Source organism: Oryza sativa, chromosome 1 (assembly GCF_034140825.1).
Source record: "Oryza sativa Japonica Group chromosome 1, ASM3414082v1".
NCBI classification, from domain to species: Eukaryota; Viridiplantae; Streptophyta; class Magnoliopsida; order Poales; family Poaceae; genus Oryza; species Oryza sativa.
Genome location: NC_089035.1, coordinates 9,886,964 through 9,899,592, shown reverse-complemented (window position 1 = coordinate 9,899,592; position 12,629 = coordinate 9,886,964). Strand labels below are relative to the sequence as shown.

Sequence of the window (12,629 nt, the reverse complement as noted above, 5' to 3'; positions counted from 1 at the left end):
ATTAAAAACAAAAATTAGCATGTGTCATGTGCATCAGACGAGGTCAACAAGTCCATGTACACATTGTCTAGAGCAACTTAGGGCAAGAACAATGCAAGATATGCTTTAGCTAGACCTCAACAAGATGTAGGGCCAATACACTGATCGAACAGACATATACTCCATAATGTATGTGGTCTCAAGTAGGGTCCATGCACAAGCTACATAGCAACTTAAAACGAGCAGTGCAAAGACATGCTCTAGCCAAACCTCAAGTGTCATGCAGGAGCAAGACATTAAATAGACACATACTCCACAGTCCACACTACATGTGGTCTTAGATAGGGTCCATACATAGGATTCAAAGCGAATCCCACCTAATGATCTGCCCCGGGTGAGCCATGAAACGTGTAGGCTCCATAGAGATACACGACTCCTCACTGAGTGCGAACATAGGGGTGGAAGTCCACCCTAGCACCGCGGGGATGTTAGGAAAAAAGCCCACTGTGTATAGCCTTAAGAAGAAATTCTACTTTTGATTCTAAACATTGTCATCGGCAAACATAGATTTTATAGGACAGATATCATGGCCCGAGAAGGGAAGATATTGTTTAGATCTAAAATCATGATTTTTTTTCTTAGACAAAGTTTTGAAGTTTGACCAAGTTTGTAGAAAAATATACTAATATTTTTAATACAAAATAAATATACTATCAAAATATATTTAATGTTAAATTTGATGAAACTAATTTGGTGTTCAAAATGTTACTAATTTTCTCTATAAACTTGATCACACCTAAAAAATTGACTAAGAAAAAAAATCAAACAACTTAAATATGAAATGAAGGGAGTAATTCAGAAGCTTTCCCCCGATTCATCTGAAAATTCATGTGTCCGATTAATCGGACAACGAGGGAGCAGCATAGACAAGCAGCAGTAGTTTAGTTTGATTTGAAAGTGATTGGTTGGCAACACTATCAGAACTCGGCAACGGCACAATATTAGCAGTATGTCTTGTACCTGGTGCATATTTTACACGGAACCAAACATTCTCTCTACCATACCAAAATTTGCTAGTGCGGCAATGCCAACAAAACCAAAAGTTTCGAGCCATTGACGCTAGTATAGTTTCAGAGGGGTTGGAATTTGCAGATAGATTCAGTTCAGGACAAAATCCCAGCATCTTCACATGGCGCGCAAAAGAGTACCATGTTTAATACACGAGACTGTTTTTTTCTTTACCTATCCAAGAGCCTATCTCAAATGTAATGCACGCACCAAACACTCGCTGCATTTACCCACCACAACAAAACGTGCAAGCAGGTGCCAAGCGCAGTGCAGCCCAGGCATCCTGCTATCTCTCTCACCCAACTCTGTTGGACACCGTTTGGTAGATGTTCTTCAGCTGAGTATTCCACTTGTCTATGGCTTGGTATTTCCTCATTCCCTTCGACCTGCGAAATGCGAATCGGATCACCTTCAGAAAAGCAATCGCATAGATAGAACAATGTGATGGAAAAAGCAGGGGGAATACGCACCTGTCACCACGTTCTAGTAACTTGTTCACCTGATCTATGTGGCCCTGGATTCGGTTATCCAGAATGAGTGAGACCAAGAGCTGCTCGACATCCTTTTCTGGGAAATTTAGCTCCTACATGCAAAACATTGACAGAACAATCGATGACAAGGCATCTTGTACACTGTACGAAAGCAAATTTCACAAAAAACTAGACCTCCGTGAGGAACAGCATAGGGTCTGCACGATTAAGCGCACATGATTTCAATTGAACTGGAATCACCTAGTTTGGGCACACGACAGAAAAAGATCAAGCTTCAAACTATATTTCTTGCAACTTCCTAAAATAGCACGAGTATATACCAAAGTTCCATGTTACTAATAATTTTCATGCACCATTTGTTATCACAAGATATTGTCATATTCTTCTGGTATTGAGCAAATGCACATTATCTGGTGTTGGACAAAGAACAGATTATCTAGACAAAATACTAATCTTTAGCTCACATCAATTTCTGTCAGCAAAGATTATCATGAACATTTAAGAGAGCGAGTATTCACCTGTGAAATGAATGGAATCCTGATTCTAGTATATGGCTTAATAAGCTTGAGCAGAACTTGAGTTCTGATGTTCTTCAATAGGTCCTCAATATAATTACGGATGAAAGGATCGTCCATTATTGTTCTTCTGTTGCTCTGAATTTTGTTTGTAACAATCACATCAGAAATCCAGAATCAATTAACAGAATAACTAGCTTAGAATTGCTGCAGAAAATAGCAAGATGGATAATGTTCAATAACACTGACCTTTAGAATCTTTTCAAATTCCATGATGTCATTCTTCTGATATGCTGCAATCAAGTTTGTCATGGCGAGGATCTCAGGATCATTTTTGTACCTGAAAGCATCAAGGAGTTACAGGGTGGCATGAAATTAAGATACAAGATTTATGAGGGAATCATCAAATGTCTTACGGCTTAGCCTCTTGCCCATCAAAGGGATTCACTTCAGATTCCATCAACATATTTGCAAGAACAAGATATCTAATATGCAGTACAATAAAAAAGGATGAGGAAGTTCTAAATTTATCAATATACGAAATTAAAATGGAAAAGAAATGCAGATGATTTGATTACTTCAGGCATTGAATTCTCCGCGGATTGCCAGCTTCATCATAGTTTTTGAATGCTTCAAAGAAATCAGTTGCAGCATCTGCCCATTGCCTCTCAGCCATGTGCATCTTTCCACCACATTCACGAATTATACCCATGATTCTTGGATGAGGTATCGCTGATTTGATGGAAAGAGCTTTTGTATATAGTTCCTGCAGCAGAGGTTCACTTCAGAAAGTGCATTTCATGCTAACTGCCTAAGGCAGGAGAAAGGTTTGAACCCAATATGGGTCAACATAGTACTATAAATGAAATAGGCTAAATATAGTCAATGCTCTTATAAACATATTGTCCAAAATAGGTACAAAAGACAGGCATCAGCTTTGTAGGTTTTATTTTATAAAGCTGTAGAAAATCAATAATTTAGCAAGGAAGTTGTGTGCTCACTATACCACCTGATTTCAGGCAAGCATATTATGCAAATGTATAATTGTATACTCAGTGGCAAATATCCTGGTATCAGTAACATATCAACCTATACAAATTATTGTCAAAGGAATAAACCGGCAAAACAGCAGAAGGATGAAAAGTTATCTTTATATCTGCGTTCTGGCTGCAGTCAACTGTGTTTTTTAACAAATATACAGCTAGAGTACTGCAATATTGAACAAGAAACTGACACAAAATCTTGAACAGTAGTAACCTGTAATCCAAAATAATCACGTGTAAAAAGACTGACAATATGTCTTACCTTCAATTTTTTGTTGTTCTTTGTTTCAGTGTACATTTGGATCTCAATAGCATAGACTTCCAAAAGTTGTGTGCCTTTCTTCTGATCATCAGAACCATCTTCTCTTTGACAAGATTTATGCAGCTCCTTCAGTATCTACAGGAAGAAGTTACGAGCAAAATAATTAGAGTAATGACTGCAGAATATGTAAAGAAAACCAATTGACTAGAGAAACTTGTATAAGCACCTTGCTCATCCGGCCATACTCCCCCATGTCAAACCAAATTTTGCAAAGCTTCAGGTTTGTCTTAAACCATAATCTCTGCGCAGCAAAGAATAGCAAGGTATAAAGAACAATCTTTTGGTACATAAAATTCTAATTTGGATAAGGCAAGAAACTGAACCTCATTCTTTGCCTCTTCAAGTGCTTTCAGTGTTGTCTGGTAGAACTCTTGCAGAAGAGAGAAGTTTTGACTAGCTGATCCGGAGACAAAATCCATAATGTTGTTTATACATTTCTCACTGTAGTTACGTGTCACAGCAGATTTGATGTATGTCAACATCTCCCTATAGGCATCCATCATTTCTTTGTACTTCCCAAGCTTATAATACAGCTTCACTGTTTGTTTCAGAGCTTTGAAACCCCTATAAAGAAAAGAGTTACAGAACTGACGTCAGATCTCTAAAATATGAGTGGCTGTTGGATACAGATACACTTGATTTCACTGACAACTTATAACACATTACCATTGAAAAAAAAGGATGTCCATCAAAATATGCAGCCCTCCAAAAAGGCCACTAATACTTCAGTTAGAATTCTATTTGTGGCTCAAGCATATCCTATATTGGGAATCTGGGGGGATTCCTGGTCAACATAATATGACCTGAGGTTTTAAGATCTTAGGTCTGAACTTTGAGAAGGCTCGAGCTGATGGTTTGTGATAAACAATTTTCATACATCTTTACTGCACAAAGAGTAGGTGCTAGTGATGTCATGTTATATCTTAAATTGTTAATCTTCTGTGGATGGATCTACGTAAACAAGAATTTGTTGTTTGTAATTTTTTTTCTAATACTGCACCATGCACACATTCATTCAAATATATAAAAGACCGGTTCATGAAACCTTATTTATTTTTAAATTTTTAGGGCAATTATCTTGGCATTTGTAGGATCAGAATACAGACTATATCTAATTGAAAGTCTTAACAGCATACAGGCACTGTGCTACCATAAAAAACATACAAGTACATGAAGGTATGGAGTCCCTGAAGCTTAACGATAACAAGTAGCTCATATGGGCATGTTGACAGTCGAATGCCAATAGAATTTAGAGTTCATATGTCCAGGAACTTTATATTGTAGATGGACCTATACAGCAACTAAAATCGACATCATTATAGATACAATTGATCCCCAGTAAATGTAGTTCTTACTAAATCTATCTTACATGGTGAAAGCCATATCACCCCTCTTATTCTCTACCTTTGAATGAGTACTCAGTGGCACAGATGGATAGGTAGGCGAACCACTTAAGCTTTGCCTTAGACTGACGGAACAAAGCTAAGAAGTAGGCAGAATGGAAAAAGGAAAGGGACAAGGGCGGTCGTCGCTTGGCGCGAAGGCTGCTGGTTTGGTACGGTACTAAAGGTCCTCGGGTGTTTGATTCATTCTGCTGAGCCCAACACTTTAGGCAAGCCCACAAGACAATAAAATCCAACATCTTTTGTGAACCGCACAGAAGGCAAGGTTTTAATGTCTAACCAATAGGATGCATACAGACGTTCAAGAATGAAATATTAAATGTGAAAGTTAAAAATACGGCATCACCAGAAGAATGTTTTCAATTATATATTTTATTTCATTTTGCAACCATAGAATTTGTTCAAAATGACACCTTCCTTACCACATGCGTAATAAGATATTTCAGCAGGGTATCAACTAGTAAAATGTTATATAAGGCTTACCATTCAGCCTTTTCAGGCTCCATACGTACTACTTGATCGAAGCCAGCAAGTGCACCCTCAGGGTCTGTCTCAACCATACCTGTAATAAGATATTTGAGCAATGTCATATCATAAAGCAGCATATACATGAAGTAGCATTTGTAATTGTGTGGTAACAAAAGACAAACACAATTTATGCAAGAATCCCCATGCTCCCACCTCACAGACCATATGAACTAGCTTTCCATTTCAGAAACAAGAAATAGGAGTAGCCATAATTCATCTACCTCTGTTGGCTTTTTAGGGCATATTTTATTTTGAAAAAAAAAAACTTCAAGATTAAACTTTGACTATTCATTTCACATAATAAAATATAATCATAATAGCCATAAAACTAACTTTTTAAAAATATTTTGACTAATTGTTGACCAAAATCTACGAAATTTTACTTCTCGAAAGCGGGCATATGCCTAATAAAAATCAATAGAGGGAGTTTTTTTTTTTCTGCCAGATAACACTATTTGTGATCAATTTGATTCCAAGGTCGTCATGGGACAAACCGACAGCCACAGCACTTGAGGATGCAACGGCGTCCAAGCGGCCACCTTGGCATCCCCAATGCAAGGTAAGGTGAGCTTTAGTAGAGGAGAATACATGAGCAAAGCTGAGCAGAAAGAAGAAAATCAAGCTTAGCAGGTTAGCAGAGCAAATGAGAAGCAGCAATGGATAATTGGAGACAGTGACAGCATTGCTGCGCCAACAACACCAGTACACCACACCTTCCCTTCTTCGGTTATTCCTTCTCTTAACCTTCTTTTCTCTATACCTACTCCACCATAGGCCATGCACACTCGTTAACGCCCCCTCCCTCACACAGTCACGTGACACTGCCAGCTGACCCCACCCAGATGCTCGCCATGGACAGCTAGCATATCCTGGATGACCACATATATGGCCAAGGCAAGGTAAGCCTCTGCCAGCATCCTCCTCAGGCCTCCTACTCTCCTAGATGCCACTGCTATGACTTTTGATAAGTGAGACCCGTCTTTCTAAAAAAGAAGGGGCACTCATGGAGTAAGGTAAGTGAATCATCGGTTTTGGGCATAGGCAGCCCTCTATTATAGATCCCAATTGCCATCTCAGATACACTACTTTACAAGAATGAATCATCACTATTGCACTTAATACATATCCATGGAAAAGAAGGATATCATAGAAATTTTTGTTTTCCTTTTTTGGATCCCCATGCATTCCATTATTCACGTAACTATGGATTAATTGTCCCTGCCTATCCAAATGGTAGTTGTCTAAGAGCGCAATTACTAGAGAAACTCTATTTTCCGTATTGGTAAATTGGAACATAGTGTGACTCTTCAATGTTGCGAGAACTAGTCCTTGGGCCTCCTCTTCAGTTTTTCCCTTCCCTGATCCAAAAGATGGGTGCACCACCTAACTGGCACTGTATAGGCATCGGTAAGATGTGCAGGCCAGACTCTGGACCTAGGTTCTTAACTACCGGAGTGAAGAAAAGGCCAGATCAAGAAAAGGGCATTGTCTAGGCGATGCCACAACAACCATGATTGGGTTTGTACAAACATATCGGCTTTTTTCCTTCTTTTTTTTTTTTGAGGAAAGACACTGCATAATTAGTAGTCCGCCTGTTAAGATTATGTGCACAAATTTGTAAAGCCCTTATGTTTATAACAACTGGTGGCATTAATTTAACCTCCTTTATAAGGCTAGAAAATTCTACGTTGATCTTTAGAAGCAAATGATGAATTCCAAGAAATTATCGATCCTCAAATTAATTTAGTCATGTAAAATTATAGCAGTGAAGATTATCTTTCATAAAAGTAGAAAGTGAATCATTAAAAAAAAATCTTTCCAAATGTTCCATACACAGAAAGGTAAAGGCAGTTCAATCAGATGTATTCAAAGAAAACAATGCACATGCCCAACTAAGTCTTTGTATTTTAATAGTGGCATGATTTATAAGCTCATGAAGCAACAACTATCAGGTATTCAGTTTTCATACAAACTAAATGTCCCTTTTTAGTTGGGAAGTGTTTTTTTTTCGCAGAACCAAAATGTTAGTTCTTAATTACAAGGGACACAATAGGACTAACCACACAGTCGGTGGAAATAAGCAAGTAGTACTTTCACTTTATTAAGATTCTGATGGTGTAGGATATTCATGGTCAGGTTTAAAAAAAAACGTCCTAAGAAATTCAAGAAAAATATACATACATGCCCATCAACAAAGTCACAGTTAAACCGGCAATTACACGCAAAAGCAAAGCAACATACATACATGCATCATAGAAGGGAACCCTAAGAGAACAGCTAAAAATCAGGGATTTGGCTGGCACACAATCATGGTGGCCTCTCCTCGAATACTACACTACCACACTACATACACAGGGTCCGAGAAAACGCACCGCCGAGGAAACACAAGAATGAAAGAGATTGGAAGCGAACCTTTGGAGTTGTAGTACTGGTTCTCGATGTCAACATCCTGCTCCTCCGGCTCGTCGTCGGAGTACTCGAACCCGTAATCCTCCATGTCCGCATCTGGAAAAGGAACCGATCACGGGGATGAGAGAAGGGGGTGCGGAAACGACAATCGAGCGAGGGCGCGAATCGGGATATCGGGGATTACCGGAGCCCATGTCAGCGGCGGCGGTGGCGGCGGAGAGGAGGAGGCGACCCGCGCGGCGACGGGCGGAGAGGGAGGGGAGGGGGCGAGAGCTAGGGTTTCCGAGACCGCAGCGGTTTGCAGTTGCGGAGGCGGATGCGGAGAGAGAAGAGAGGAGAGGACGAAGGGAGGGGGCGACTTTTGCGTATAAGCCCCTGGGAAGTTAGGGATTTTAAGACGGAGACGGAATACACCTGAATAATAGGATGCTCTCTCTCTCCCTTTTTTTTCACGAAAAAACAGGCAAATGTTTGGATTTCTCAGGGGATTTTTCATGTTGTGTTTTTTTAGGTTGATTGATTTTTCATGTTGGGTTAATAAAGCAGAAATTGATGATTTTGATTTAAAAGCGAGTAACGATTGTAGTAGAGAAGAGTGGTTGCGTTGGGGTTATGTTAAAAATAGGGCATGCACACTCTCCCGGTATTTATCACTCTAATTTATTGCTTTCACCATATGCATGTCCATGCCTCTTCACCGATGCAGGCGATGATTAAGGTTATTATTTGTTCTAATTGCGTAGTATACTCCAGCATTTCATTCCTTTCACAGCTCCCAAGTGGCTAACTGTTAACAATAAAATTCGGTACAGTTCTTTAGTGGGCGCGTTTGCTTTGTGGACACTCTTTCTCGTCTCTCCGTTTTCCACCTCGCACACCACCGTCGTCATCGTTGACGCGTTGCTTGCCATCACTGGCCACCATGTTAGCTCGGTCACCGACCACCTCCGGCGTGCCCACGTGTCCCTACCGCCTAGCATCAAGGCACTCCAAGCACCTTCCCCCAACCCTCCGCCCGCCGTGTGGATCTTCGTGGACAGCGTCATTTCCTTGGCTCATCTCCGCCACCATAGACCTTCATTGTATCCTCCGCCAGCTACACCGTCAAGCCTAGTTCCAATGGCCCCACCATCGGCCAATATTCTATTCAAGTTGATGCAAGCATTGCATCGTTGCTTAGAGTCGTGTCGGCTTAGTTAGGACTTTCTCGGTTAGATTTGATATTCTAACTAAGTGGTATATTTCTAATCATAATGTTGTTTTAGATTGATCGATATATCCATTACGTTTGTGTAGATCTATCGGCTAAATAGGTTTTTCTTATTGTCTTCAATCTTATATTGTCTCGTTAGGTCCGATCTATTAGATTGTTGCTATAATAAGTTAAATTCTAGTAAGCTGATATGTTTCATGCAAAATTTCATTGGAGTTCTAACCAATGAGTTATTATTATTATGAGCTCCAATGAAACATTGCATGAAAACATACCTGACGATGTATGCTTTAACCATCGGACCTGCATCTTCCACACTATATCAGTATCGGTTAATTGGTTCATTTCTTTCTATCATCCTTGTTAGTTGCAGGATCAAAACTAACTAACACGCTCTGAGCCCTAAATTTAGGACCTGCACTGGAGTAAAACACATTTCCCAGGCCTTCATGCGTCACGACGTATTTTGCATCAACACTAAAATACGCTGTGGTGATGCCGTTCTTGCTACAAACTCTTCAACATCCGCAAAGATTTGTTTGAATTGCTCAGAGTATCTTTTCAACTTGTTGAGGCTTCATAGCAAAAACTCATGAAAGCTACTAATATTACATCGAAACTCCCTGCAATTGCTTGAAAAAATAGTTTGTCTATCACTTGAACGTGCTATCACGTCAGGAATGTTCCCGGCACCATATCGCACTGTAACGGCATTCTTCTCCGGTCGTGATAGTAAAGATTAATACTCTTTTCCTTTCCGACAAAAATAGAGATTGCGGCTCACGAACTATGGCAACAATAGGTGGGTGCGTGTCATGTTAGATCCAACATTTACAACATCTTCCAACACTTGCATTGTCCAGGTTTTCAGTAGTTGGCGTCACTATTCACCTTCACCAAGACCAAACATTATGCCATAATGCAGAGCACAGCTAAGAGATACTTAGGATGCTAAGGAACTTAAGTATGAAGTATCAACAACCCCAAAACATCATATAATTACCCTTCTGTTGGAAAACTGTAACCCCCACTGTGATGCAGTTCACTGCCACTTAAATGGAGATCATAACAAAACCTTTGCCAAATGGTACATTGTTGAAGTCTCAATACTTTACAAAGGAACACACGAGGTGCAGATTCTGCTAACCACCCATCATCTCACCGTTCGAAGCCCCTCAGGCAGAAAATATCAGCATTCCTTTTTGAAGGAAAAAAAAGCTGGAGATGGTCTTCCTACAGAATCAGTAGACAAGCTGGGGCTCGAATTCAGCGAAATCAACAGAGCCAGACTCGATTGGGGGCATGAGGTACGCAGCAATGATCTCAGACACCAGAGCGGCAACGTGAGGAATCCTCTTCAGGTTCTTCACCAGGGGGATATCGTCAGACTCGCCTATGGCAATGATCTTTTTGTTGATCTCCACCATCCTGTCTAACTTCCTCTTGAATTCAGGGTTCTCGACGTCAAGAACAGCGGGGAAAATCCTTGCTGTTGTGCGGTTGGTCTGCCAAAAAAATGCACAGATTGTATCATCAGTGTGGTCATTTCAGTATACAAAAATTAAAAACATTCTCCTAAGCATATAAGTAAAGCATAAAATGGTCTGCACCCATTGCATAATGAAATTGTTTTAATATTCAGCAATTCTTCTGAAACAGTCTGGACTACAGTAAAGTAGGGCACATAATTAATTTTGTAAACAAGAAAAGGAAGTTGATTTTCTTACCTCAATTATCACATGCATGTCGAATTCTTTGGTGTCCAGACCAATCCCTTCATAGAATGTAGTACGTTGGCAATCATTTAGGTACATGGTCACATACACCTGCAAAGGATCACACACAAAAACTGTTAGAAGAGGAGCACAGTAACAATCTTCAGTGTGAACTGTTGGTCCATGCAAACAACGGAATAGCTCGGAGATTACCGAGAGGCAGAAGAACCGTGACCAGAGCTTGGCCTTCCAGTCGTTGAGGAACTGCGGCTGCGCCTTGAGCAGCGCGGAGAAGAAATCACCGTGACGGTTCTCATCCTGGCACCAGTTCTCAAAGTACTTGAAGATGGGGTACACCTGGTACTCCGGGTTCGCCTTGAGGTGCCTGAAGATGGTGATGTACCTCCAGTACCCAATCTTCTCCGACAGGTAGGTCGCGTAGAAGATGAACTTGGGCTTGAAGAAGGTGTACTTCCTAGCCTTGGTCAAGAACCCGAGGTCCAGTGCCAAGTTGAAATCAGACAGCCCCTTGTTCAAGAACCTGAACAGCATAAATCATGCAGACAATTCAGTTGAATTGCTTACTCAATTGAGTTGAAATGGACGCCCTAAAACTGAAGCTTAAATATTTTCTCTAGTCATGGTACAGTTCAATTTGAGTTGTAATGGCTGCTTGCAATCACATTGTGTCATTGTGCAAGGAAATAATTTAGAGTGTGTTACTACTACTTACCCAGCGTGCCGGGCCTCATCCCTGGACATGAGCGAGAAGATCTCAGCCACCACTGGGTTTGTTTTCTGCAAAAAAAAAAAAAAAGAAAAAAAAAGGAGCATTAGCAAGCGCCCACCAGGTGCTCGGTGAAATGCAAAGCAAGAAGCTAGACTGCAACTACGAACCTTGAGCCTGCGGCCGAGCTCCTTGTAGAGGAGGAACCCGGAGAACTCCGCGGTGCAGGAGCGCTCGAGGAACTCGACGAAGATCTGCCTGAGAGGCCCCTCCATCTTGTCGGCGGCGGCCTTGAACTCCGGGTTGCGGACGAAGTGGGTCTGGTTATAGTCCGTCTTGAACTCCTGCAGCAGCGCGTCGAACTCCTCCTGGTTGAGCTGCTTGTTGATCTCGGCGTTGAACAGCCGCTCCATCTCGTCGAAGTCCGTGGTGTAGAACCGCGGCGTCAGCAGCGTCTCCTGGATCTCCGTCTTCCCGCGCTTCTTGGGCGTCCCGGGCTTCGCCGCGGGCGGCGCCGCGGCTGACGACGCCACGCGGAACCGCACGATGCGCCTGGAAGACACGACGCGGGGCTTGGCGGCGGAGAGGCCGCGCATTGCCGCCGGGTTGAGGAGGGAGAGCTCCATGGCGGAGGAGGCCATTTCGTCAAACACCTGGCCGGGGCGGGAGGGGGAAGAAGAGTTTTGGGGGAGGGGAGGTGGTGGGCGGGTATATACATGGTGGGACGGATGGATGAGATAAGGTGGCGAGAGATGAGGTGTAATCTACGGCTATCTAATGGGGGCTCGCCATGTGTAACAGAGTGCAATCTAACCGCTAGCTCATCTCCTTCCCTTTTCATTATTATTATTGCCTCCATTTAAAATATTATTTCTTTTGGTTTCTTTTACAAGTTGGAATAGTGTTTATTGTTTTTCTGGGCAAAACAAGTTGTTGTGTTTGCTGGTTTTTTTGAGAATGCTCTTTTTGCCCCTTTTTTTTCTTTGTTTAGGAGAAAATCTTACTGTTTTCTTTTTGAGCATATAGCAATTGGATAGCAATTCTTCAAAGCTCATCTATGGAGAGACTATGGGCCCGATCGAGAGTGAGGGTGGGGGAATAACCCCTCTGGCACGGAAAACGGAGCAGGCCATTAGCACGTGATTAATTAAGTATTATCTAATTTTTTAAGCAACTTTTATATATAAACTTTTAACAAAAAAACACACCGTTTAAC

The 12,629-nt window shown here is 41.4% G+C and overlaps 2 protein-coding genes across 2 annotated transcripts; both read right to left on the bottom strand.

Annotated features, from left to right (window-relative positions):
• Nucleotides 1-959: 959 nt before the first annotated feature.
• LOC4326902 (COP9 signalosome complex subunit 2) lies at nt 960-8,064 on the bottom strand. The gene is made up of 12 exons (NM_001408981.1): nt 7,943-8,064; nt 7,762-7,854; nt 5,305-5,383; nt 3,742-3,982; nt 3,585-3,659; nt 3,359-3,493; nt 2,632-2,819; nt 2,470-2,538; nt 2,303-2,393; nt 2,057-2,191; nt 1,518-1,630; nt 960-1,433 (listed from the first exon to the last, which is right to left on the bottom strand). Exons 1-12 carry the CDS (start codon nt 7,950-7,952, stop codon nt 1,343-1,345), a joined length of 1,320 nt encoding a protein of 439 aa, NP_001395910.1. The 5' UTR covers nt 7,953-8,064; the 3' UTR covers nt 960-1,342.
• A 1,874-nt stretch (nt 8,065-9,938) lies between these two features.
• Nucleotides 9,939-12,098, bottom strand: LOC4326901 (magnesium-protoporphyrin IX monomethyl ester [oxidative] cyclase, chloroplastic). Its single transcript, XM_015766623.3, has 5 exons — nt 11,584-12,098; nt 11,420-11,484; nt 10,900-11,227; nt 10,699-10,797; nt 9,939-10,476 (listed from the first exon to the last, which is right to left on the bottom strand). Exons 1-5 carry the CDS (start codon nt 12,052-12,054, stop codon nt 10,213-10,215), a joined length of 1,227 nt encoding a protein of 408 aa, XP_015622109.1. The 5' UTR covers nt 12,055-12,098; the 3' UTR covers nt 9,939-10,212.
• Nucleotides 12,099-12,629: the final 531 nt, after the last annotated feature.

Coding starts and splice junctions, on each gene's coding strand:
- LOC4326901 (XM_015766623.3), bottom strand. CDS start 12,054: ATGGCCTCCTCCGCCATGGAGCTCTCCCTCCTCAACCCGGCGGCAATG. Junction 11,485..11,583: donor AGCTCGGCCGCAGGCTCAAG/GTTCGTAGTTGC, acceptor TTTTTTTTGCAG/AAAACAAACCCAGTGGTGGC. Junction 11,228..11,419: donor GATGAGGCCCGGCACGCTGG/GTAAGTAGTAGT, acceptor TATGCTGTTCAG/GTTCTTGAACAAGGGGCTGT.
- LOC4326902 (NM_001408981.1), bottom strand. Junction 2,394..2,469: donor GATGGGCAAGAGGCTAAGCC/GTAAGACATTTG, acceptor TGATGCTTTCAG/GTACAAAAATGATCCTGAGA. Junction 1,434..1,517: donor TTACTAGAACGTGGTGACAG/GTGCGTATTCCC, acceptor CGCATTTCGCAG/GTCGAAGGGAATGAGGAAAT.